The sequence below is a fragment of the Nipponia nippon genome, unplaced genomic scaffold, assembly GCF_047370975.1.
Source record: "Nipponia nippon isolate SJK-2023a ecotype South Korea unplaced genomic scaffold, ASM4737097v1 scaffold_4, whole genome shotgun sequence".
Classification (NCBI taxonomy): Eukaryota; Metazoa; Chordata; class Aves; order Pelecaniformes; family Threskiornithidae; genus Nipponia; species Nipponia nippon.
The window spans coordinates 59,025,047-59,051,787 of record NW_028262358.1 but is presented as its reverse complement, the minus strand read 5'-3'; the positions used below and the strand labels follow the sequence as shown (position 1 = coordinate 59,051,787).

General features: G+C 39.3%; 1 protein-coding gene and 1 long non-coding RNA gene across 3 annotated transcripts in view; one reads left to right on the top strand and one right to left on the bottom strand.

Annotated features, from left to right (window-relative positions):
- The window catches only part of SNX9 (sorting nexin 9), a 60,073-nt gene that overhangs the window by 17,682 nt on the left and 15,650 nt on the right, over positions 1–26,741 (bottom strand). The window contains exons 2-10 of one of the 2 annotated variants that reach the window (XM_087776115.1): positions 23,350–23,436; positions 22,574–22,648; positions 21,271–21,393; positions 8,047–8,230; positions 7,128–7,278; positions 5,583–5,667; positions 4,606–4,731; positions 4,193–4,310; positions 1,237–1,367 (exon numbers count right to left, since the gene is read on the bottom strand). In XM_087776115.1, coding sequence (XP_087632241.1) covers positions 1,237–1,367; positions 4,193–4,310; positions 4,606–4,731; positions 5,583–5,667; positions 7,128–7,278; positions 8,047–8,230; positions 21,271–21,393; positions 22,574–22,648; positions 23,350–23,436 — 1,080 coding nt within the window. Of the gene's footprint in view, positions 1–1,236; positions 1,368–4,192; positions 4,311–4,605; positions 4,732–5,582; positions 5,668–7,127; positions 7,282–8,046; positions 8,231–21,270; positions 21,394–22,573; positions 22,649–23,349; positions 23,437–26,741 lie in introns of both variants that reach the window. The other variant, XM_087776114.1, reaches the window with a different exon arrangement.
- LOC148053321 (uncharacterized) lies at positions 274–26,221 on the top strand. Its single transcript, XR_015708553.1, has 3 exons — positions 274–737; positions 16,404–16,577; positions 26,152–26,221. It is a non-coding gene; the product is annotated as an uncharacterized LOC148053321 (long non-coding RNA).

The window sequence follows — 26,741 nt, the reverse complement described above, 5'->3', positions numbered from 1 at the left end:
GGTTTCCCTCCCTGCTCCTTGTGCACTTTGCTTTCTAGATTCTGGGGTAAACAGACCCTTCTTGCATATTACTGAAATACAGTGTAAGAGCAATTATATTCAGCTGTCTCTGCACATGTGACAGTGCTGATATCAGAAGCTACTCAAGATCATGAGACTATTATGCAATTGCCATACTAAGTTCTTAGTGGGAACAGATAAAAAGGCTAAAAATTCCACATGTATTGCAACATCTGTTCTGTTTATATCAGTCCGTAAGTTAGCTACTAGCAATTGCTGACTAGCTGGCACGATTATAAAACTCTCCACTGGCCATCTAAATATCACTTCACTAAGACTGCTACTTAGTATGTTATTAAGCCTCTACTTACAGGATCACAGAGTAATTCTGTTTGGAAGTGACCTCAGGAGGTTTGTAGTCCAACCTCCTACTCAAAAATGGTCAGCTGTGACCTTAGTTACTGAGGGCTTTATCCAGCCTAGTCTTAAAAACCTCCAAGGATCATTTACTTTTTCAGCAAAATCTATGTGTATTTAGAAGTATGACTATTTTGAGGAGAAAGCAGCAGAGTTTTCCTGTTTACTTCCTCATCAGTAGATACCCAAATTAGTAACAGAGCTGGAGTTCCGTCATGAAGAAACCATCATTTACTGAAGGTGAAGAAAACCTCTTAAAAAAGCATACAAAAATGCCGGAGGGCGAGGGCACGGGAATAAAAAAGGGCTGGTTATATCAGGTAAGACTGCAGCATAATGCTATTACAACCCATTCCAGTGGAAACTGCTGGGGAGGGGGGGAGTTTTTAAATATAATACAGGATCAGACACATCCTAGATCTGCTACAAAGTAGCATCTGTTAGCAAAGCAGTACCAATCAGAGGACTGCAGTAATTAGTAAGTCCAACAGAGACAGATCAGGCCAACAGCCAAAAGAGTTGTTATATATGTTCCTATTCTGCTGGAGGACACAAACTGTCCTTAAAAGACTGGCAACAAAGCTACTTGAAAGAGCACATCGCTGTTGGAAAGGCATATAGCATTTCACACAAGCAACTTTATGCCTCATTTAGATCAATCAGCTAAGTTAGTTAATAAAACCCAGCAGTTTTCAGCTCGTCACTACTGCCCACAGCGGGGCAGACAAATGGGAAGGCTACAAAACTGAACTCTTAGTTGGAAGGGGGAGGGGGGGGCAATTCCTCAATCTCAGTTTGTGTGTGAACTCTATTTCCTACCTTCTCATCCCGGAAATTGAGAAATTGCTGGAAAACTTCACTTTCTGAGACAACAGGATGGCGACACATCCTCGTCATCCAAGCTTGCAGTCTCTCCATACGCATTTTGATAAATTCTTCTTCAAAGCGTCCTGTTATACATTGAACAGTAATTGTTACATTTCTACTCTAGTACCTTTTTTTTTTTAATTAAAACAGAATCTGTAATTCATCTGGTGAGTTATTAACCATTTAATGACTCAGAACTTACAAGAAGGAAACATTATGCTGACAAATCAGAAGAACCTTAAATTACAGTCTATTGGTTACTGACCAAGAGTACTCCTCCTTTTAAAGATAGTCAGGAAATATTAAAAAAACCATAATACCCACCCATTCAAATCAACTGGGGGGGGGGAAGAGATTAGTAAACTTTTGGATGGAAAAATTAGGTATTCAGATATCCCAAGAGAGAAGCTAGGCACAGGCTTGGAATGCAGACATTTTTCTGATAATAGTCTAGTAAATCCTTGGTCAACGTAAGGCTCAAAAACATTGGAGAAAAAGGAACTACTTACTTTCCAAGTTGCCATGTCCTAGCTAACAAAACATTTGAAATTTGACTGCTCAGATACAAACAGCAGATTTAAAAAAGCAATACCTCCCATAAACATATTTCTATATAGGTAAGTGAACGTATTGGGAAAAAACCTCAAAAAATCTCAATAAATCATATGTATAAACTGGTTAGAATACACACACACAAGACTGATTTTTTGACAGTTGAGATTTTAACACAAACTATTTAAATAAAGTAACGAATTTCCTATTTTTTTAAAAACTAGTAGTGCATCATCACTGCATATTTACAAGAACCTTTTAATTTTAGCACAAACTGTGTCTTCTTGAGAGAATCTTTTCCAATTGAAAAAAATGAACAACGTCAGACTTCTAAAGCATACAGTGATTACAATGTATTTGAAAGGAGAGATTCCCAGCACTCAACTCTCCTAATTTCCATAGCAGCACACATGACAAGCCTTGAACGCATGTACTCTTTCAATATAATTCTACTGTATAGTTACTATGGCAGCAGCTCCACAAGGTTGAGGTTTTTTTGTGGGTTTGTTTGGTTGGTTGTTTGGTTGGTTGTTTTTGTTTTTTTTTTTAAATTGCAAATATGGAAACTAGCAAGACTAGCAGGTAGTGAGAAATGAAGTTTGGGTATGGGTGTATTTCCTGCAAATTAGCTGAGGGGGGGGAAGGCGACAAAAAAAAAAATCCAACTACTATGGAAGAGATGATATAAGCTACAGTAATACCTTGTTCCACCCTTAATCTACACCGAAATCTCTGCAGTGTTCCTGCCAGCATAAGGAATGCAAAGCATTCCTATTCCATGTTAGGCAAAGCATAATACTGTTCCTATGAACATTTGGAAGTCATGTGCTGGTGATTAGGCATATCATCACCAGCAAAATCACAATCCTGAGCAAACTCAAGTCTCTCAGTAAAGAGAGACTCAGTCTCTCAGTAAAGAGTCTTGCTTTGCCAAGACTAATGGACAGAAATATTTTTCTAGACAGTCTTCAGAAAGAAACCTCCTAAACACAATGAAAAATAAACACCATTTTTTTCAGAGAGTTTCCCATAATGCTTCAAAAAAAAAAAGAGAGAAAAATAGGCATGCTTTTTTTTTTTTTGCATGAGACAAGTTATGCTCTCCCACAGACTCTGGAAGACTGAAATCCACAGGCAAGGTTTAACTGCGATGCCAAACTCTTGAGTCTTTTAAAATACAGTTACAATAAAACGTAGAGATCCCATCAGGTCTTCTGGTTTCCCTTTAGTCCACATGCACATGTTTAAGCAAAAATACTGGTGAATTCTAAACATGAGACTAAGGGGAGGGGAGGAAGTCGCTTCCTCACTTTTCAGTTTCCTCGGCGTTTTTCCCAGCATCTGCATCAATGCTTAGCTTTCTTCAAACACAGCAGAGCTGCTGCATTTTCAGTGATGCCCACAGCCACATGGCTGGCGACACGCCGGCTTTTGTATGTTTGTTTTTGGCTGGTTGTCTTAAAGGCTTTATAAAAATCTTACGAGAAAACACACAAGTGGAAATAGGCAAAAGTAATGCATTTTCATTCTATAGAGGTGTCCATTCTTTTCTTCACACACACGCTAGCACACCCTCGTAGGAAGGAAGCCAGAGACTACTGAAAACGCACAGGAATTACCACATTCAATTGCAATGACTGAACTCATGAGCATTTAAAGGGTCCAATCCCACTTTTCTTGAAGTCAGAACAAGAGACTTCCATAAGCTTCAGAGGGTTTGGTCAAGCTGAACCGACACCAAACCAGAGCAGAGCGTTACACAAATTAAAGATGCTTTCTAAATCAAGCATGAAATCGAGCAACAGGAGAAACAGCTGCAAAATTTTACTTGTGAGCAAAAAAAACCCAGTTTGTCAGGGGATGCTCCATTTCCTCCGGGAGCTTTGCTTCAAAGCTCCTACAACATAACAAATTTACAATCAAATGCAGAAGAAAAACCAACACCATCTCCACCACTCCCCCCACCCCCCCCCCCAAAACCCCCAACCAACTCAAAAACCACTTCTCCAGACAATCAGCAAATAGGGAACATAACTACTTATTTCTTTTCTCCAATAATAAATATTCTCTTCTGTGGTAACTGGGGTGGTGGTGGTGGTGTTTGGCTGTTTGTTTGTTTTTTAAATCACTGGACTAGATAAGTAAACTTGAGTTCAGAAGTGATGCTCTTAATACTGATATTTTATTATCAATAGGCCATCACAACTCTTAAGTTTTGAATGGTGAAAGGTTGGGTTTTTTTTGATACCTTCTTTAAATATAATGGAAAAAACCAAACAGTAAGAAATTACTGAGCCTTGTAAAAAAGTGATCTCCTTATTTCCCATTCCATGAATTCACAACCGGGAATAATTACCTGTTACTTGCTTGTCTGGAAGAGATGGGATTGGAATGGCTAATCCAAATTTAACCAGGAGACGCTCATACAACCAGTCGAAGTGCTTGTATCTGTGGTTGACAGACCGATTAGTGTTCTGTAAGAGAAACACAACTCTGAATTTTGACAGGCATCTGCAGATAGTGACATGAAACAAGTGTGACCAGAATAGTATCTATGTGGAATGTAAGTAAAATTTATGATTTAGAACCTTGAATCTGTAATTACAGAAGAACTTGAAACACTAGAACAAAGTAACTCTTTGGGGAAAAAAGTGTGACAACTACCACTTACTCTTACAATGCTGTTACCAAGTCACACAAACTGTATTATTTATATGTACAAATGACCCATATCTGGGAGAGAGAAGATCCCATTTCAGATACACTTACAGTGCAGGTCAGCTGATATTCAATGTAGCTCTTGAGACCATACATTTTAGAACCTTTTTTGGGATCTGCCACCACACAGTCAAATGTAGAGGTAGGGTAAACCCACATTGGGCCATAATCACCAATCTGTAAGAAATTGCAAATATTATCTTTAACTACATCATGTTGTACCAGGTGCAAACAAGGAGACAAATGCTTTCTCTCTCCACTTGAAAGTTTCCATTGATTCCAGCGAGAGCTTCATAGTCAGGAAATAGAGGGATTTCTTGCAATCAAAGATGACTGACCACAGTTATGTTTATCTTATTCTGTATTTTACAATTTTTCCCAAATAGTAAGGGAGTGGTGAATTCTAGGGATTCCTGCTTCAACCACATTTCACTAGAACAGCATATATCTAGAAAAGTTTGGGGTTTAGATCAGAAGATGACCTGACCATCATGACTGAATATTTCAAACCTTTATGAATGTAGCTCCTGTGTATTAGATGACTATCTAGATAGCTAAGAGACAGTGTAATGCACTTGCTCTGCCTCCCAATCCCCAAAAGGCTTATTTTCATGATCACAGGTAATGCATATCCAGCACGAGGAAAAAAAAAAGTACTGAAAAGAAAAATAATAATAAATAATAAATCAGCACACTTAGAAGACAGGAGTTAAGACTTGACCCTAAAAAAATCCCTCAATGATATATGACTCTGAAATGTAGTCCACTGCAACTTTAAAGTACTTAAATGGTACACAGTTTTATTATGACAGTTCTATTTCTAATAATATGTTCAGTATCAGTTTCTTCTGACCCAAATACATATAGCAACCCCAGAGGCTAAAAGTTAAGTTGGAGAAAAAGGGAAGGGTGGAGAGGATTAAAAACCACAAAAAAACAAAACAAAACACCCAACCCCAAAACAAACCACCACCACCACCCCCAAAAAAAAAAAAAAAAAAAAACCTACACACACATCCCCAACTTACAATTATGGGAATTTTCTCTTTGGGTTTTGCTAGCTGCTTTGCCAACAGATACTGTTCCATCCCAGGTTTTGCAAATCCAGGAAATCTAACAAACAAAGTGATAAGTTTATTCCATATTTTCCTTCCTGTAACGTATGCAGAATTACCTGCCACTATAGGAAAAAACCCTTAGTACTTCTCAAGTATAGAAAAGAACTGACATGGATTACTTAAACAACCAACAATTTGCCTTAAAAAAGCAGAAAAGTTTTAGCTACTGACCCACAGCTTTTTTTTCCTGTAATACAGGCCCCTTCTTCCAAGGCAAAGTAGCTATTTGTGCCCTGCAGCCCACCAGAGCAAACATAACAGGAGGACACACAGTAACATCTGCCACTCCACTGCAGTCCAGCCTCTCTGGAAATGCAGACACACACGCTCATGCACACTGTCTTGCTGTTTCAGATGATGAGAATTCAATCATCTGAAGGAACGATGAACTGCAGATTTATCAAGTGCTTCTAAACATGAGTTACGTTAAATAATTAATCCACCAATTAGAAAGAAAACCACACAAAAATCCCTGTAATGTCCTTAAAGTCTGTGTAAAAAGTCTTACAAAAAGCAAATGGTGGTTCTCTTTCTAATTAAGAAGATACTTAGCCCTTCAAGTACTGCCAACCTACTGCCTGCTTGCAGAAACACAAGGAGTAAAGTAAGACTCACTTCACAGACAAATAACACTCTTAAATAAGGTATGTTTATGCTGGTTATACTAAACGGGTTTGCAACAAGTAGATGCCACAACGATGCAAAGGTACTCTTGCAAAACTGAACAAAACCTCCGCTGATGAACAAAATCAACTGTCTCTGCCTGACTAGTTGTTAATTTTAGTTACCTACCCAAGGAGACCATTATTCTACAATCCTTTCCCACTCTGCTTTCATCCACTTAAAGATTACCACACAGTAGCTTCTCAGAGTAACAGTAGTTTTAGAATAAACAAACATTAAGTTGTAATGTGAGATAATGCTAGTATACCTCTGACAAAGCTTCATGCTATTGTAAGATTTTTATCTAAAAATCAAGCTTTCTGTGGCTCAAGAATCAACCTGGGTGATGCACAGACACAGGAGAGCAGAACTTTTCCCCACTCCTAGCAACTCAAATTGGTCACAAACTCTGGGGCAGCATGCCTGATCAGTCTTGCTGTAGGGACAAGCCATCCATCACCTTGCATTTTCACTAAGCACATATAGTGTTAAAAACGGTTAACTTTCAAAGACCAGTAGGTCCAGAAGTTCAGACCTTGCAAAAGTGTCGTTTGCCTGTATAACACCTCCAAAAATTATACAGCTGTGTCATGTACTTTCAGGCTTTCATAGATCTGTGTTCTCTGATCATACAGGGAGAATGCTGAGCTACAAATCCATCTCCACTTTTACCCCAAAACTGTAATATTTACATTGCATATTTCAAGAAGGTTGAATGGTCACATATTTACACATCTTGACAAATTCCAAATCTGTTCAATATATACACATTTGCCCCTCATTTTCCATTACTTGTTAAGTGGTAACTTCATAGCAGCTGCACGAGAATTTCCACGCTGGATCCCCCCAGCCTCTGATGCCTCAGTCTCCTTGTAACCAAGATAAGACGGTGAAGTTGATTTTGGGTCCTCCCAGTCATCATCCCAATCATCGTCATCAGCAGCTGCTGAAGTACAGGAGAGGGCAGGGGGGAAGGGAAAGGTGAAAGTTAAATATTTTCTCTTTAAAAGCAGAAGCAGCTACCTTAGCACTCACACACAAATAATAAACAAGGTAAATATATTAAGAGCTAGTTCAGCCTTCTCTTTTAGGATTCCTCCTCAACTACCACCATCCCCACCAAATACAACCTGCAAAACACTACACTAAAAATCCACTGAGGGAGAGGGTGGGAAAAAAAAAAAAAAAAAGAGGAAAAAAAAGAGAAAGAGATGCTGGCGTGTTAAGATAAATTCAACAGCGTTCCATATTCATAGACTCCATGTTAGTATTCCCCAGTTATGAGCTCTCCTCTTAATTTAGGCTTTTACTACAAAAAGGTAGAGAAGCCTTCTGAAAGGCTAGCTACTTCCTAAAATTAAGGATTTAAGAGACTGCTTCTTCACAGGCCTGAGGGCACAAATTCAAGGGTGTTTAAGTTCCAGTCATGCAAGCTGAACAACATGCCCGAGAATAAATCATGTATGGACAAGCATTTGGCTTGCCAGATTTCCATACAAGTTTGAGGTGTCTATTACTGTGGACCTGATTTTTTTTTTAATTTTATTAAATAAAAAACCCAAACTATTATTTCAGTGTCAATGTGCTACTAGGAAGCTGGTTTTGTTTTTTAAATAAGCCACGTTCTAGAGTTATGAAAGATTAAGCAAGTCTTACCTCTACTGTCCACCTACTCTTAATGTATTCAAAAATAAAAGCATTATTAGCACACCTGGTCCTTGATATGCCTGTGGATGACCAAATGCTGCTGCTGTCTCCCAGTTATTTGAAGCACTGTTTCTCTGGCCAGCTGCACTTTCAGGTTTTGTCGCCCAGCTGTCAACAGCATTTCCATTATCCCAGTTCCCAGACTTCCCAACGTTCCAGCTGGACCAAGGATCACTGGCATTATTTGCCTACATTGTATAAAGACAAAAGTAAAGAAGAAATTCCTGAAGAAAGGAGCAATGACCACGTACTTTCTTCTTGAAGTCTTTGATCTCCTACTGATAGGCCATGAGTTTGCATTCAGCACTTTACTCGTTCAATTTAAGAGCAGCTGCCAAATCTTAATATTCCCAGCTACATAGCTCTTAAATGCAGTAAGCACCTGGAAGAACTGATCAGCTTGCCAGCAATGTGACACCAATACATACTGATAAGAGTGTTACATCTCTCAAGGGAAATTAAACTATTTGTTCCAACAGTGTTAGGAAGCACTCTTACCCATGGTAATTATTTTACACCAACACCGTAAGTATGGTGCATGTGAACTATTAATTACATAAAGCCATGGACTAATTAGCACATTTAAAACAGAAACTCAACAGTCAAGGATCAGGGTTTTTTCAAATGCTTATTTTATCAAACTCAGGTTAGTGGCTTTACTAAAAGCAAATCATAAATTGTCCACCCACACCATCACTATTGGTGTGACAGGGCCAGCAGCCTGCTCAGCTTCCCTGTCAGAGCTTAACTCGTCCACAGCGAAGACGAGGGAAGGAAACAAACATCTGCCAGTCTGGCATCTCCCTGTAGACCTACTCTCTCAGCATAAGCTTCTGGTGAAGGTAATCACACATACCCTTCTGCCGATGCTGTTGTGGAGGTGGAAACCTCAGTGAAAGAGTGTAGAGCAGACATGTCTCTAACTACTGCATCAATTTGTCAAGTTCATCTGTCAGTAAGTTGGATTAATAGCTTAGCATCCCGCTCAGCTCCCTGATTTTAAGACTACACTTTGAAAAAGCACTGACTAGTTAAGCGCAGTCTACTCCAGACACTTAGTGCAGAGACTAGCTGGCAGAGAGAAAAAAAACCCACACAAATCAAAACCCACAAACCCAAAGTATAGGAGGAAGGAGGAGGAGAAGGGGAAGGAAAGCAAAGAAAGCCTACAATCTTGTCTTGTCAGCAGAGGGAGAAGCTGAGTTTTGTAAAAGGAAATCTCAAAACCTACAGAAGCCAGTGCATTATTTTTATCATGAAGCACCATATCAAAGAAGGGAAGCCTAATATAAATTAATTGCTATTAGACTATAACATTTATATGAAACTTAAGAGCATTTGCCAGTACAGAAAATTTAATAAAACTCCCACTAAAAGCCAAATTATTCTCTGCAAAAGTACTGAATACATTTCTTTCTTACACAAAAGACAAAAAAAGGTACAGCTACTCCACACTCCGTTTTTCTTCACTAAAATTCTCTCCTCTAATTTCAGCTTAGAGATACTACTTAGGAATGAGAGCTCTCACTTTAGTTTTTCCTAAAATAAAGTCATATGACAGATTTCACAGACACTATCAAACCTTTAAGACTTGAAAATGCTTTGGACCTATATTATTGATATCATGTAACACCTGTTCTTTAGGTACAGAATCCCCAGGATCTGGAAATTAAGACCAAGCCCCCAAGCTCAGGGGAAATCATCATTCAGAAGACTCCCTAGAGTCAGTGGGTCTCTAGGAACCGATGGAGTGAGAGAGATTATGTGGACAGCTTCTATATTGATAGTTTGGGTTAATTTTTTTTTAGGATGAAACTGATGCAAGAACACTACTCCCTAAGGGAGCATATCATTGGGGTCTATCTAATTCTTGAATAGCTGATACACAGTGCTACTCTCAGCAACTACAAAGAAGTTGCTGGTAGCTTATGAGGTACCAGCCTGCTCTTCCTATGATGTTCACCTGATATGAGTTTATGTAAAGAGAAAAAAAAACATACATGCCATCAGTCAGTTTATCATCTTTGCTAAACACATACACTGGGGCCAACCACATGGGAAAGCATGCCTGCTCCTAACATAACTTAGAGCACCTAGAAAAGAATAGTTTGCATAACATTCACTTGTATATGCTTTTGCAATATATGTTGTGCTGATCACTGGCAAATGAAAGCCCAGAAGTGGGGTGATTACCAAAAGGCTGAGTAAAGTTTTCCTCTTCTCTGTAGTTCATGTGAAATCTGGTATGAGTGGGTGGAAAAGAAACCTTAAAATCTGCTGCAAAACAAGGGGGAGGCAATAATATTAACACTGGGTATGCTACTAAAGCTTGACTGTCAAGAGTGATCATCACCAAACTTGCAGACAGTTGCTGATATACACTAAATGCTGTACAGCAAGGGGAAATGGATTACTTAAACTGCCCTCTCAGATGTTTTATCTCTATGTACCTATACGGAAGCACTATTCAAATCAGAAAATTTTACTTCTGAAGCGTCCAAGAAAGCTCTGGTGTAAACTCTTGCCCCTAGGCCTATTGCTCACAGGCTATAAAAGGGGTGGGATAGGCTATTCCCACTCAGCTTCTTTCAGCCAAAGGGTCCACATTTCTTTCCAAGGCACTGGGCAAGACAGTAAGAGATCGGTTAGGAAGGTATATATAGACAACACCTCTCAAAGAGCATTTACAGGTCTCCTTTCATCTTTCTTCGAATGTTTGCCAACATACACAACACATTGTCCACACTTCTAAGTAGTAGCCAAAAAACAGCAAGTGTGGAGCAGGGTTCAGGAATCAGACCTGCCATCCTCAAGGTCCCATAGCACTGTGGAGGACCAAGTAAAGACACAGCATTTATTAAAAGAGTAATCTCAGCTCCAGTCAGCAGTTCTGTGGATCTCAGCAGCTGACAAATTCCATACGAGAAGCCATTTGTGTGGCTTAGCTCTGGTTGAATAAACCCTAATTAAGCCAGCAAGTATTTTGTAAGTGATTAAATTACATGTACTCACACCTTTAGTTTTGCATAACTGAAATTGATAATCCTCTGATCTCTCTTTAGTCAACACAAAAAAGATGAAGAGTCCTTGCAAGAAGCTGTTATTTAGTCAATATAACTTGATACAGCACACCTAACATCCAAGCACGCAAGGAATCTCACATGCAAACGCACAGAAAGAAATGCCACGCTACACATAATTAAGAAACTAATCAACCCTCAAATGAAACATTGCATCTCTCTGCTCCTCAAGGTAACATCAAACAAGTACACTAAGATTAAATTCAAGATTAAACTTCTTAAGGGCAGCTGATTTTCCCTTTTGTAGACTATTACGCACTAGCTCGCTCCTACTGCTCTAGGAGAAAAGACAAAAAGGCTATTTGGGGAACAGACAACAGAGGGAACACATTACTAAATGTTTTAAGAGTCTTCCATTAAGGACAGATTCAAACTCACTATAGAAGCAGATCATTACTGGTGGAGGGCTGGGGGGGAGAGCAGGGAGAAGTCTATTATGTTTTTAAAGATCTAATTATAGTTGAATGAGAAAAAATTCCACCACAACAGGAAAATCTTCAGCTTGGCGGTGGAATGTCAGTATCTTCACCAAATGAATCATTAATTAAACAGGAAGAAACGACATCTTTGCTATTTTCCAGAGAATCCAAAGTTATAGACAGTAAAGCTGAGATAAGTCACTGAGGCATCTCTCTGCCCTGGCTAAAAATCTTTTTTTGACCTCTTGGCCAACTAAGTTGTTCCTGGCAGACTCCTTCCTCATATTAATGGATGCTCCTGACGGACAAATAGATCCATTCTATTCCTGAGAGACAGAAGCCAAACCAAACATGCTGTTTAGATGCTAAAACTAAGCTGAGTACCTAAAAATATCTAGGTAACTGTGCCATCAAAAAATGACGACCTCCAACGGTAAGAAATACACCTTGAAATCTACTCTGAGAGACAGAAGTCATGCTGAAGCAGTAAGTAGAGAAAATAAGTCTAATCAGATCAAGGAAAGTCCAGGACAGCCAAAACTGCAACGAGAAGCATTATACTCTTGAAGAAGGGTTGAGAAGAGACAGACAGCACAGAGGAATGGCAGAAAATACCAGAAAAGTCATGGTGGCTCAGCTGAATAGCTCACAGGAATGAGCATACCTCTCCGGTTTTATAGCTGCCTTAGTTACCTGCATGGAGACAAAGCCTTAGGCATACTCAGACATTACACTAAACTCAAGTTCTTTGGATAACAGCTTCTGAATAGATACATAAAAAAAAAAAAAAAAAAAGTAAGTGAATATAGACAGTCACCCTAAAAATCAAGCTTTTTTCCTCCAGGAAGAAATGTGAAGGGCTAAAAGCCTACTCTGCAGCAATCACAGAACCGCATTCACTGTGCTGTATTTACCATAGAGCAAGTGTGCACATTAGCAGATACTGAAGTAGCTGCCACGCCTGATATTTTATGCCCAAGCTTTCTTCCTGGTAAATCATTACCTTAGCATTGTGGTCCTGGGCACTTCTGTCACTCCTGAAGGAAGGCCCTCTTTTCAATTTAAACATGTTTTCTCCTTAAAGAAATCCTCTAGGAAAAGCAAGAGTGGAGATGGGCTAGACTTTAAGGGACAACCAACCCTACAGACTCACATACTAGAATGTTCCTGTGGGTAAACACATGAAAGCAACAGGAGAGAGGACCTCCAGAAGCAGCTGGCAAAGAGGCAGTAGCAATGCTGTCCAAGGAACGCATTTGTTCCTCAGCTGCTCCTGTCATCCCGCTTCCTTCCAGAGGAAACCATCATTCAGCACCTCCTCTCCCAGCCCCACTGCCCCCTTTCATAAAGTAGCCCTGCGAAGGAGCTGGGCTTTGCCTGCTCAAAAAACCCAAACCACCAGTGGAAGAACTGAGTTACTACCATGAAGAGCACAGCAGTTAGTTTTTTGTTCTTTTCCCACTTCCAATCCCATTTCCTTACCTGTGAGGTTATTCACAGCCGAAGTGGACTAGAGGCTGCATTGCTTCTGCACAGTGCAGGCACAGGATTTCCATCTATTAACTCTTGATTCAGCTCAAAAAAAAGCCATGTTTGAAGTACAGAATGATCTTTTAGAAAGATACATAATTTAGACTTGAGAAAAGAATACTCAATGATGGGATGAGGGGAGGGAAAAAACACACATACTGTCACCCTTGCTGCTTAAGGGAAATGATTTTTTTTTTTAATTGAAGTTTGCTTAGGCTCAACTTTCAGACACTAAAAATCCTACAGACATTTATTCAATTGAGCTCTCTCAGGCTTCTGCTTTTGTTACCCACACCTGCACATGTAAATGGCAATAAAGCCACCTCTTTATATCCTTGACTTCTCTTGAGCTGATTTCAATCCCTAATGGTTTCTTCTTGAAACACAGATGAGAAATTTCAGACAGTTTTCCAAGCAGCAGTCACAGCAATGCCAGAAACAGAAGAAAGACTCCCTGTTCCTCTCTGCTGTTCTCTAGACATCCCAGGATCAGGCTACAAAGATTAAACAAGGCTTTATCCTTCTTTTTTGGGAAAAGCACTCTGTATTTTTGTTTGGGAACAGGGGACAGGGGTTTCCCTTGTTGCCTTTTTTTATTTGAGGAGGAGTTGGACTACTACTGGCTAAGGCTTTTCAGCTTATCATTTTCAATGACAAACACCAATGATTCCACCTTAAAATAAGAAGTGCTCAGTGAACAATAAACAAAAAAAAAATTAAATCAGAAAGGAAACTATATACTGCAGTAAGCCCCCTGCTGTGGTGAAAGGCATTGTGCAACATATGCATGCCACTGCCACTGTAAGTGTGTAAGCAAGTCGAATCACTCACAGGAGAGCTGACGAGATTGCCACCATTAGCAAGTTAAAATATTCTTTATATAGTCAATGCCAAACTAGGAGACCACAAGGCTACCTCACAAAACACGAAGTCAAATGAAAACAAAGCTACAAGAAAAACAACATGCAAACACTGCAAATTGTGGAAAAGTGACTATTTCAATAGTCAGATTTTGCCCGAGGGTATGGATACAGACTGTAGGTGAGGAGTGATCACAGTACTACAGTTTAACAACTTGCTGCCTGAACCTTTGCATTCCACTGGAACACCCACAAAAAAAAGCTCAAGAAAAAAAAGCTCCATAATTGGAATTGGTACAGTCACTATCATATGTTGGACAGTTATTTTTTAATATGTGAATGCAATTAATTTCAAAGCAAGCAAGCCACTCTTTCCAGTACTGTATGAAAGTTGCTGCCTGGTACTTTGGTTATACAAGAATTGGTCACAAATTCCGGTTACTGGTCTGAATGTAACATTGCAATTCATATGGCGGGGGGAACAGAGTTGCTTTCAAATTACACGTAGCAATGGAGGATGTTATGGTGTCGTTACCTGGAACAGGAACTAGAAGTTACTAATCATGAAAGCCAAACTAGCATAAAACATGCTGGGTAATTTTTTTTTTTTTTTTTTTTTTTTTTTTTACTTCTGAACAGTTCTAACCCACCAGTTTTGCTTGTACTTCTTTTCAGATATCTTTTGCACTATGCCCTTCTAGACATGACTTATGCACACATAGAGGCAACCTTACGCTTCATCTTGCAAACATACACGTTTATGCAGAGTTAAGGTTTATTAGTCAAGGAAGCAATAATTTCCAAAATCCATAAACAATTGTAATTGTAACTTCCATGGTGAACCTACCTGTGTATTTTATAAGGGAATTTAGCATACTGGTTTAACAAGACAAACTGGACCCAACCAAACACGAGTGAGTCACATTTCCCATGACAATACCTCTACTTCACTGCACACACAGCAACGTCAGAGAATGGAAATGCTGTTACAGGAATGCAATAACATGCATGTCAAAATTTCCACAGAAGTAGAACAGTGCACTCTTAATAAGAGCACTATATTTATTTTCTTCAAATCTTAGCACTTGTTGCTGTTCATAGCAGTTTGCGGGGGGTGGGAGGGGGGGAATATAACTGGTATGCAAATTTAACAACGACAATTTGCCTTTCTAGCACTAGATTGCAAAGAGTGGAAAAGATATGAAGTAAATCTCTGGGAATAGCTTCTTTAGCGTCCTCCTTATGCATGTTCAACAACTTATGTCTGCGCAGCAGGTAACTTAAGAGTTGCCTCAGCTCCTGCACACCAAACTAGGTGTTTTCACTACTATTTATTCATCCTGTCGATACAGAAGTCCCACAGTTTTCTGAAGGGAAAGGGTTTTCTACACATAAGACAGTCCATTTATTTTAATATCCTTCAACAACCGTGTAGCAGCTTATCTTTCTTCCACTAAGAGAGAAACTATCCCGAGTGATTTCACACTTACCACTGGATAAAACTATACAAACATGAGAGGTTTCTGTTAGTTCCTTCCTGTCCCTAACCGTGGGCTCTTTCTGCTCTGCCCACAACATAACTGAAGACACCAAACATGGATTCACTGAGGTCACACTGCAATTAACTGACAAATCTGCAATTCACAAAAATGCAAACTCTCAGGATACTTTATCAAGAACTAAGAACAGCTGTACAGTCACCTTCATACAGAAGCAGACTTGGCAGTGATTAGAGAATCAGTGTCAAGAAAAGGGAACAAACTCCTCTACAAATGCAACTTATGGTTAGCTACAAGAACTATTTTTATATCTTAAATACTGTGAAGCCACATCTACAGCTCTTGCGTCAACACAGCTGGTGATCCACTTCCACTCTGAAGCAGACTCCACTTTAATTTCATTTATACTAGCTTTCTATTCTCTGGGGCGGGGGGGGGGGGAGTACGGGGGGTACGGACACAGATGGGACACGGGGAAGTCTAGACTTTAAGCTCTAGAGGGAAGGGAAGAGAAACCATATGGGCTAAAATATATAGTATACTGAAATTTATAACATTTCCATCCTACGTTCAAACATGCATGTTACACAGGCTGTGAATAGCTAGACTACATTATGGATAATTGTACATAATAGTTGCCAAAGACAGAGGCTGTTGCATGGCTTTTGTACGGGTCTCATGCGGTTTTGACCTTGTAGCCCTTGGACAGCATGAGACCCGTACAAAAGCCATGCAACAGCCTCCATCTTTGGCAACTAAGGGTTACTTAAATTGTATTTCATTGAATAATTTTAAAAGGTTTTTCAGCCATTAAACTGCAAATGTTATGGGCAGATGTAACATTAAATTCTATCTGCTTTTCTTCTTCTGAGTGTAGAAAATAGCCACCTTGAGTCATTTTTTTCCCTTGTTTGTGTATAATTAGCTTCATTGCTTCCTCTGATTGCTTTCATCTCCCCGATATCTTCTACAGGTAGCTCTTTCAAAGAGCAGCAGCAAGCTTTACCAAGGCAGCTATTGCTGGGACACTACTGATGCAAGGAACGATTTGGGGAAGAGTGAACTGCCAAGGGTCATGCGGAATTCTTCTTAGGAAGCACCTCTGTGCCCCTTTTCTACTGTCACTTTACATTTGTGGCAAACCCAGGTAAGGTACAACACCAAAGTGTTGCTGTGGTCATTGTATCTTTCTCAGTGAAGACAAGGCAGTAAGAGCAGCTGCTTTTAGTTATTGTTATTAATTACTTTTCAGAAGTTTATTTACTGAACAACAACAAAAAAACCTTCTTAGAAAAGGACAGAGAGGGAGTAGGGCAGTGTTTGAGCTGATTATGTTTTCTTAACACCAAAGAGTTATGGATTCCAGAGTAGGAAACTGAAAGCCTCTTGTTTGCCTGGAAAGCAAAAAGGGATGGGCATAGACAGAGGGAGGAAATAAGTTTTACTTTGAGAGCAAGTAAGATGCATGCATAGAAACTGATCTGGCAAAACTGTAACGATTTAGGGTTCTGTATTGCATGCAGGATTGCTACTTAAGAAAAGCAGTCATCCCCCCAGACCTATCAGGGCATATGAAGATATGCCAGCAAAAATATAATGTATAAAGCTAAAAAATAAATTTGTTGGAATTTTTTTAAGCCCTGTGAGAAGCACATTGCTATTTGAGATATATTTCTAAACTGATAGGCTAACCATTTCAGAACTTTAAGAATAAAACTAAGAAAAAAAAAAGTTAGAAAGTTTGCATTCAAATATAACTGGCTGTACTGGTTTTGACTGGGATAGGGTTAATTTTCTTCAAAGTAGCTGGTATGGGGCTATGTTTTGGATTTGTGACCAAAACAGTGTTGATAACACAGGGATGTTTTAGTCATTGCTGAGCAGTGCTTGCACAGCGTCAAGGCCTTCTCTGCTTCTCACCCCACCAGCGAGTAGGCTGGGGGGGGGGGGGGGGCCACAAGAAGTTGGGAGGGGACACAGCCGGGACAGCTGACCCCAACTGACCAAAGGGATATTTCCTAATACGACATCATGCTCAGCAATAAGCACTACGGGGAAGAAGGAGGGAGGTGAGATGTTCAGAGTCACGGCATTTGTCTTCCCAAGTAACCATTAAGCATGATGAAGCCCTGCTTTCCTGGGGACAGCTAAACACCAGCCTGCTGATGGGAAGTAGTGAATTAATTCCTTATTTTGCTTTGCTTGTGTGCACAGCTTTTACTTTACCTGTTAAACTGCCTTTATCCCAACCCATGAGTTCCCACACTTTTACCCTTCTGATTGTCTCCTCCATCCCATTGAGGGGGGAAGTGAGCGAGCAGCTGGGTGAGGCTGAGCTGCCAGCTGGGGTTAAACCACAACACCATGGTTTAACTGGTCTCTTAAAAAAGACAACAAAAAAAACCCCTCACACTCACACATTTCAACTCAGCCAGATCTATTATTTTTAACAAGGCTTGGTACTGAAAGACTAAGCAACAACCTGTTTTTTTACTTACTGTTAGAAGAATGAAAGGAATTCTAAGAATTAAAACATCTTTTGACTTATTGAAATTGTGGGGTGAGGGTGTTGTGTAATTGCACGTATGTTAAAGTAACTTAATGTTTACAGAAAGTAATTTCTTCAATACAGTAGTATTAAAAAAATCCCAAAACATCCTGTTTATTTAGAAGTGCTTTTCCAAAGTCTTCTTGTAATAAACTTGTATCCCCCCATGTTAGTATGAAATATAATTGACAGCATAAAATGTCAGCATTTAGGAATGCTGCTATTTCTTATTCAGTCCACTAGACTACATCTATAAACACTTTAATTCCTACTACTGTGCCACCTCCAGCATCAATTCTCTTTACATTGACACCTAATTTGTCATTTTTCTTTGCTCTCCAAAGCCTGAACACACAAGTTTCATTTAAGATGAAGTGCTTTGTATATTGACCTACTCGCTCATTAAGGCACTTGAAAAGAGTAAGTCAATTGCTTGCAACTGTGCATCTGAACACAGATCAATCCAAAGTGTCTGAACGAACTCATGTTAAACAATGTAAATATTATCATAACCAAATGCAGAGTAATACATCTAGGAAGAAGGGTCATACCCACAAAGTGGAAGATGATATTCGTTTAAGCAGTGGCTCTAATAGAGAAGCCAGTATGCAGGGGATGAGCAACTCAGTATAACCTCCTGATGCAATATTACAGGAATCAATGCAACCTTTCACTATATCAGGCTTTTCTATACCAGAACACCAACATCAAACCTGTCTAACATCATGCGATGTACACAGGAGCAATGCACAGATTTTACAAACAAGTCACAAGATCAAAGAGACCGCAGAAGAAAGTTTTTTTTTTGAGGCCAGGAAAAGTGTCTTACACCAGACAGATAGGACAAACAGATAGAATTCCTTAATCAAGAGGACAATTAGCATAGATTTTTTGCAAGGAGAAAATATAATGCACTAGAGAGCTCTCTGATGTGGGAGAAAGGCCTAACAGCCAAAAGTGGAAGCCAGACTGCTTAGTATACAAATTAAATTCCTATTAGCAATAAGCGCTGGAACAAACTGCAAGATGTATGTCAGAAGCTGAAGAAACCAGTCTTCAAATCAAGATCTGCTGTTTTTCTAGAAAATATATAGGACTAAACTGCAGTTACTGAACTCAGTTAAAGAAAAAAAAACCAAAAAACAAAAAACCAAACTTCAGGAAATGAAAATAACTTATGACACAAAACCCTGACCATGCAACAGTATGGTTCCTGCTATGAGAAAACAGGAAAACAAAAGACCCAAACCACACTAGCCTGAAGGAATGTGCTTCCCCCCCACATCTTGCATGGCCTGGGCTGCATCCAGGTGCACACTCTCCTCCTCTCTCTCCCATTAATGTTAGTAGTAGAGTTTTACTATAATACACTATGGTACCCTCATTCTCCCAACTGTCTCACACAGCATTTGAAAGATAATAGAGAGGAACAGGACACTTATAGGAAAAAGGCACTGAAACAGATGAGATAAGCTGTTTGCCTGAAGTTACTCCTTCCTAAAATCTGTTAAGAAGGAAATGCAATTTATATGGATTACAGGGCCAGTATACTGCTGATCCTGTGTAAACTGTAAAGTGACCATATTTTCAAGCTTTTCCCTCCTCTAAAAATGCAACTTCCAAAAGTAGATTGTCATAGTAATTCTCTATTATTTAGCATAGAATAGATATCTTTGTTTTAACCTTTCCTCCTATATAGGCAAGGGCTTTTTTCTTCCCTTCTCCAGGCACGAATACCTTGTGTTAAGCACAGATCAACTTCTGTTAGATGCCTCTACCACCATTCAAAATATTTATATTCATTTTCTTAGTAAGCAATTCTTCCTAGGTCAAATTAAGTGAAGTCTTAAGTTAAGTGAACTCTTCTCTTCTGAAGGAAGAGGAACACTATTTGGATTTGACAGAAGTAGCTACTATAAACATGTCAAGCTTACCCAGAAGTAAATTTTGGCTAGCAACTCTATAGGAGGAAAAAAACGGAGCAAGGGTAACAGACTGATCAGAAGAAATGAGGTTCCCACTCTACCTTCAAAATTACTGTAAGTTTTACTGAGGGAAAATGAACCTATAATCAATGCTTTTAGCTCAGTCTGACATAAGAAATTAATGAGGCATTTCAAGAGTTGTATGTTTCACCTAAATATTAACTGGCCATCAGTAAAAAAAAAAAAAAAGTGATAAACAGTGAAACAGCCACAGTGAGGTCTGGAGTTCTCACTATACATGTGATCACAGAATCACAATTGTCTGGCTGAATGCAAGGAAGCACAAATCAAACACTATACTGTTACATTCACTGTCATACAAAAATGCCTCATGCACAGTTTTCAAGAGATCTCACTTCATGTTTAAGTCCTGTGTCGCACATTACAATTAAGACAACTAATAACTGGTATTTAGCTGATCCACAAAGCAGGCACGTGTCCCCAGCTGCTACGATGAGTAAAGCATTTACTTTCCAACATGTGAGACCTTTACAGGCTGCTGCTGGGAAAAAGCAGATTTTGTTCTGTTGACCTGTGGACTTTGAAATGTTTAACTGTTCCTACATGTGGGACATGCAGCAGTCTGTAGACCATAATAAACAGCTTGTGTTTAAGATCATGTGTGTCTTCAGATATCTAACCTCAGACTAAACACTTGCTGCTTAATGAACTGACAGGCTGGGCAAAAAGCAATGAATAAAAGCAGGGGGGGAAAAAAGGGGGGGTAGGGGGGTGGAGAAAAACATTCTTCCAGCAAAACCAAAGTCAGCCTCTTCTCCAACTGACTAGGGACAATGCATGAACTTGCTTCATCTTTTTTAATCAAAAGAAACAAGTCTTACTCAAATTCTGAAAAAGATAAATATCCATTCATTCTTGCTGATGATGCATGGACCACCCAATTGTAGCAAACATTTTAAAAAAGGTTATAGTATGCTAACCTTTTTAAGGAACTAACACAAGTAACTTGAAAATAAAGTAAATTTGCTAAGTGTGCATTTATACAGAACTGCGGTACAAACAGAGATTGAGGTAGCCACAGATTTATATGATTGCAGGCTGGAAAAGAATAAAACTGCTCTGTTTTTGAAAGTGTTAGTATTCTAATTTTTCCATCAGGGACAGTAGCTGAACAGGCACCCATATAATTAATATTCACCAAAAGTGTTCCCTAATGAAAACACAGTTATTTTAATTAGTACTTTTGTGAGGGTTCACAAATACGGTACAGCACAACTGAAGAGCGCAAGCAGTTATGTCAACAGAACCTGCCATGCCCACTGTGCCTGAAAAACCTGGAGACATACCTGACTACTGCTTTTTGCAGCAGAGTTGGTCTGAGCTGTATTTGAAGAAAGGGAATCAAAAAAGGCTTGGTCAGCTAATGAGTTACCGCAGCTAATTCCATCTTTTGCACCTTCAGTTATAATCTGAAATGGAAAAAGTTGGAAAAGATTTTTCATGCTTCCATTAATCAAATTATGCCGTTTATCATATATAATCATCCTAACATTCATGTTACTAGATGTTAAGATGGCTGCATATACGCTTTTTGAATTCAAATTGAATAGTACCTTTTACAAGAAGTTGATGTCAGAATCTAGAGGATTTACTTCCATAACAGATGGAACTGGTCTGCATTATGACAGTGTAACATGCAAAACTGTTGTGGCAGTGGACACTTAACTATAAATTCACTGGGGATTAACAAGGTTGTTAACATTACTGCTTGGAGACTGGGAACTTAATACTCAAGAGCATCAGTTTGGTACAGCAAGTTTGGAGAGCCAAAAGCTACTAGACCATGAGCCAGCCAGCTGAAGACAAAAAACAAGGTTATGTGAACAAGCATTCTCCCCTCACCACCACCTTATTTTTTTATTTTTTAAATAACCACAGCACTGGTGAAGGTAGGAAGGGCCATGCCTTAAGAGGAGGCTGCAGGAATTACAGCCAGAGGCCTCACCTAACTGGCAACCTGCAGACACACAGACACTGGGCCCTCCAAGAGTGAACTGGATTCCAGTCTTTGCACTGAGACCCCCATTCCATCCCCACCCCCATACCACCAGTCTTTAAACGAAGAGCAGACCAACACACACTGAAGAGATAGCAAAGGCCCTCAGGAAGAAGATGAGCTGAGTAGTCCCTGGATTTGGGATCCCATATCCTGAGCCCCAGAAATGGGGTTCCATTCCAGAGATTTATGAGCATGCGGCAAATCAGCCACAGCAACACCAGTGTAAACGTGCATTACTCATTTCACTTCCCTATCTGCATCTTCAGACAGGAAAACAGAACAATTATTGGATCATGAGACCCTCACCAGAAGCAGACTCAAAATAGCTCATGTTCTGCAGATCACCAGTATTTACTATAGACAACCTCACGCTGGATTTCTTGGGAAACCACTAAGAAGCACAGTAGCTTTGGATGGCATGTTTGCACTGGCCTCCAAAGCCAACTACAGTTGCTACAATAAGATTATATATGCCAAGCTTTAACACTGAAAGTTTTACGTTTGACCATTACAGTCTGATCAGCAAAACAGAGGATGGCCTTTTCAGTAGTTCTGCCTTCTTACTGCAGAGCAGTGTAGTAGTCACTTACCTCAACGTAATCTGTTGGAACAAGTCCTCTCTCGCCTTGGCTGTTTTTTCCTTCTAACCAGCCTCCACCAACATCCTGAAAGAAGAAGAATTATACAGAACAGTAAAAGCACACTCAAATTCAAACTGCATACACAAATCAAATGTCAGTGCTCAGAAGTACTATTAATTTAATAACTCCTTGGTATTATTACCATAGTATTTTGACCACTCCTTCCTTGTACCTTGTCCATATTGCTTTAATTATGAAAGGACACACAAATTTAGTAAAAAATTTTGTGGCAAGTTCTTTGAACAAACTTGGAATGCTTAACTCATTGATTAAAAAACTCAAAACCTGAGAACGAAGTTGGCATGTCAGGTTTAAATGCAAGTGGCAAGCACCTGAAAGATTACATACACACAAAAATTGGACCATTAGGCACACAAAACCCACAACACATCCAGATGTAAAGGGTATCACCATAATTAGCTCCTTCCTCTGCCTTGGCACTCAGCCCTATTTAGAGGGGAACAAAGCTGAGCAAATTCCTAAGTGTGTAGGCACAAGCTGAGAGGGTCCCTGTCCTCCAAAACCGCTCATTGCATTTGTTTCCACAAAATTAGAAAATTAGTGTTTCCACTATTAGAAAATTCTTTGTATTTCATTTATTTGCTACTTCTTCAGGGGAGGGTAGTCAGAGCATTCAGGTGTCACCTAGCACCTTTTTTCTTCCACCTGCTAGAAGGAGGTCAGGACAGTGCACCGAAGCCTTGATTCCATCTCCGTTTTCTTACCGGGTTGGTAATTATGATAATCTCCCCTTCGCTGACGGTCAGCTCGTTGTTTCCAGGCTCAGCAGCAAAATCATACATAACACGAGCCTGTATGTGAAAGAGAATATACCAGTGAGCCTTCCAGCTTATTTAGAAGATTTCATGAAGGAAGTATCAGTACAACTCATTCTCAAGTAGCAGAAATACTAGGTGGCGAAAGGCTGGATGTACAAAGAGCAACTCAGCATGTAGGAAGCCAACATTTTCTAACTGAAGAGTAATGCAAACTTTACAAGATGAGAGTCTCCTGCAGAGCTTGTTAGAGATGATCATTATTTTCCAGGAGGATTCACAGTTTAAGACTAGTTGTTCTCTGCCACGTCCAGAACTATCTGTACAACTTTCCAGGGGAAGAAGGAAAGGCTTCTAACTTTAGCTAACAATCCAATTGAAATTTTTTTCTACAAGATATATTCCAACTCCAATTCGGGTAAAGGGAACTGTTTCATAGAGCAAGCAATTCAGAAAAACGAGTTACTGCAGATGCAAGTAACTACTGCTGTACATAAAAAGTAAACTGTAAAATTATGTTTTGAGACTCTCTGTATACAGGAGGAATTACACAAACGCACAAACAGTGAGAGTAGGCCTGTTACATATTAGCACAAGGGGAGAAAGAAAAACAAAAACAATCTAATTTTTAAGTGTTTAGACACACAAAGGCTTTGCTGTGTACTGACACTGCGACTACACTACATAATGAAATGTTATATTTGAAACACTGACAAAGTTGTCTAACATTTAAGGAACAGTTCTGCTTCTCTATAAAAAGAATTGTGATGTGGTCTGAGATTATATTCCCTAACATCTTTTCATTGTCTTCTATTAAATTCCTCTCCAATCTAAAAGTAGAGAAAGCTCTCAGGAATTACAATGTGACTATATTTATTTTCACAAACTATTGAAATGGATGCAGACAGAAACCACATCTATTTTCCCCTTGACTCTTAAAGGAAGATCTGGAATCAAAGTTCTAGCTTTCCAGTTAAGGTGGCATATTAGATAAACTTTAAACCTGACTGAACAACACAGCAATAAACCCTTTATCTAAGACTCTCTTCCCCTGAAATAAAACTCATCACACTAGTAGAACTTATAAAAGATAAAAGCCTTATTATTTACACCTCAAGTCTTTGATACCAGGTGCCCCAGAAGTAGTTAATACATTATTTTATCTGACTGATGCCAATGCTGAAGTATCAAAGAGCAGCAAAAGGGAAAGCTAGACTACAGGTCAGGAAAGCCAATCAGACAAAGTACAGATTTTAACAGACAGTGCTAACAGTTATAACAAAAAAGCTTTTCTTGTACAACTAAAACAACAAGCTATAAACTCAATTCCAAGGTGGGGGAAGTCTTCAGTAGCTTGAAGTTTAGGAAATAAGTAATTTCTAAGAGCAAAGTTATGAAGATTCGTGGTTGTAACATGAAGGGTTCTCAAAGTGGTAATGTAGTCATTGATTTACAGGCCTGAAAACCACGGAAGGGACAACTAGAAAGAGAAACATCTCCCTATCATGATATACCTGCTAAAAAAGATTTTTAAAAATTTTAAAAATAACTTCAAGAAATCAATACTCAATATATCTCACATCATAGCCTTTCTTTCTACAGCTCATGCAGGATTAAGAGCAGCAGAAAGTTTATTTCAGGAAACACATCAATTTCCCTAGTGCATCTTGAAAAAGGCAAGACTATGGTCTCATCTTCACCACCAAGACATATGCTTTAGTTACCTCAGCTCATACAGAAGCTGGCTTTGTTCCTGCAAATTAAAAAACTAAATCCAAGAAAAACAATTTTACAATGGTGTTACCAATAGCGTCAGATACTGTGTACAGCAATGAGGTCCTTTTTGTACTTGGAGGTCCGGGGAAGAAAAAAATAAAGACACTAATTGTTTCTGCCATAAAGATGACAGTGAAATCATGATTTCTGTTGAAAGCAAGTTATGTGATAGGGAAAAAAAAATACCAGAAGACAGACATTCACCATCAAGCCTTGCCTGTCTGAAAATTGCAGGTTGTTATGATCCCCACCTAGACATTCCTTCTTCCGACATAAAAGCAGAAAAAACACAACTTCCCTCCCCCACATTTTGATTTCCTAAGTATCATGTGGAAATGCTTCTGGCTGGTCAAGAGATACTTTACTTCAGTGTAAACAAAAACAGTGCAGAGAAAAAACACATATGTTGTAGCTCAGCTGACAAAGCTAATCCTGAACCATGTGCACAACAACAAACCAGACACTTGGTCTTCTCCAGTAGAGAAGCACAACATTGCGGAAAAGAACACGTGCCCCAAAGCACGCTGAATGCCTCCTTGCGTGAAAGCTTTCCCTTTAGAATAGAGGCTTTCAGCACTTTCAGATTATGCTGTGCAAAACAAAGATGAATAGAAGAAAACTGTTTTCAATAACAACACTGACTGCCTTCCTTCCAGCAGAAAATCAGGCCCCCGTGTAAATGTAAGACTAAGCTACCTTACTTTCCTTAAAAAGTAGATCAAAGAGAATAAACATGCCTTTTGAAACACAAGAACATTTTAAGTACCACCTTCCAGGCCTCTCCCCTCAGCAGTAGCAGATGTTTAACATGTCCTTTATGCAGCAGGTTACCAATACTTATCCAGTTCCTGCAAGTCAATTGAACAAAGCTCAGATGCTGGGCATCTGAACCATGGGGAAAACAGCTTTCTTAACCAGGGAGCCTTCTCAGCCCTCTTCAAGTAGCACACCACAGTATTAAGTTCTTGTTTTTAGTCACAGGAATGAAGAGAGTTCAGCAGGACCAAAGCAGATTTTACGAGCCTTCAGGAAAACTGGCAAAACATCCCACAATAACGACCAGACTGGAAAGGTAAGATACATTGTGTCTATTAAGAGGTCAGATACAAATACTCAGTTCTCCAGATACAGCAGGGAAATAAAGTTACTCAGAAAAAAATCTGGAAGTACTCAGCTTGTAGGGAAGGAAAGACCAAGAGATACATAGAATTTAATAAAGTCATTGTGCCAAAGTCTATCCATTTACCTGCTCTGGATTCCTGTTTCAGAAGTTGTTAAAAGAAAGTAGAAGGAAAAAAACACAAACCAACCCAATAATTTTTGCCTTACCACGATTTGAGAAATTGAAAAGAAAAAAAAAAAAAAGATTTGCAATACTACAGAAATGGATTCTTACAGAGCATTAAGCATTTGAAGTACATCTGTAACCTGATCCATATATTGACGTCCCAAATACATTCCCCAGATTTTTTTGCTGGTACTCTCCATTTGACTTGCATTTCTGGACTCATTTGCCTGGTTTGGGAATTAAGTCCCTGAGAACTCCTGGCAAGTAAGCTTTAACA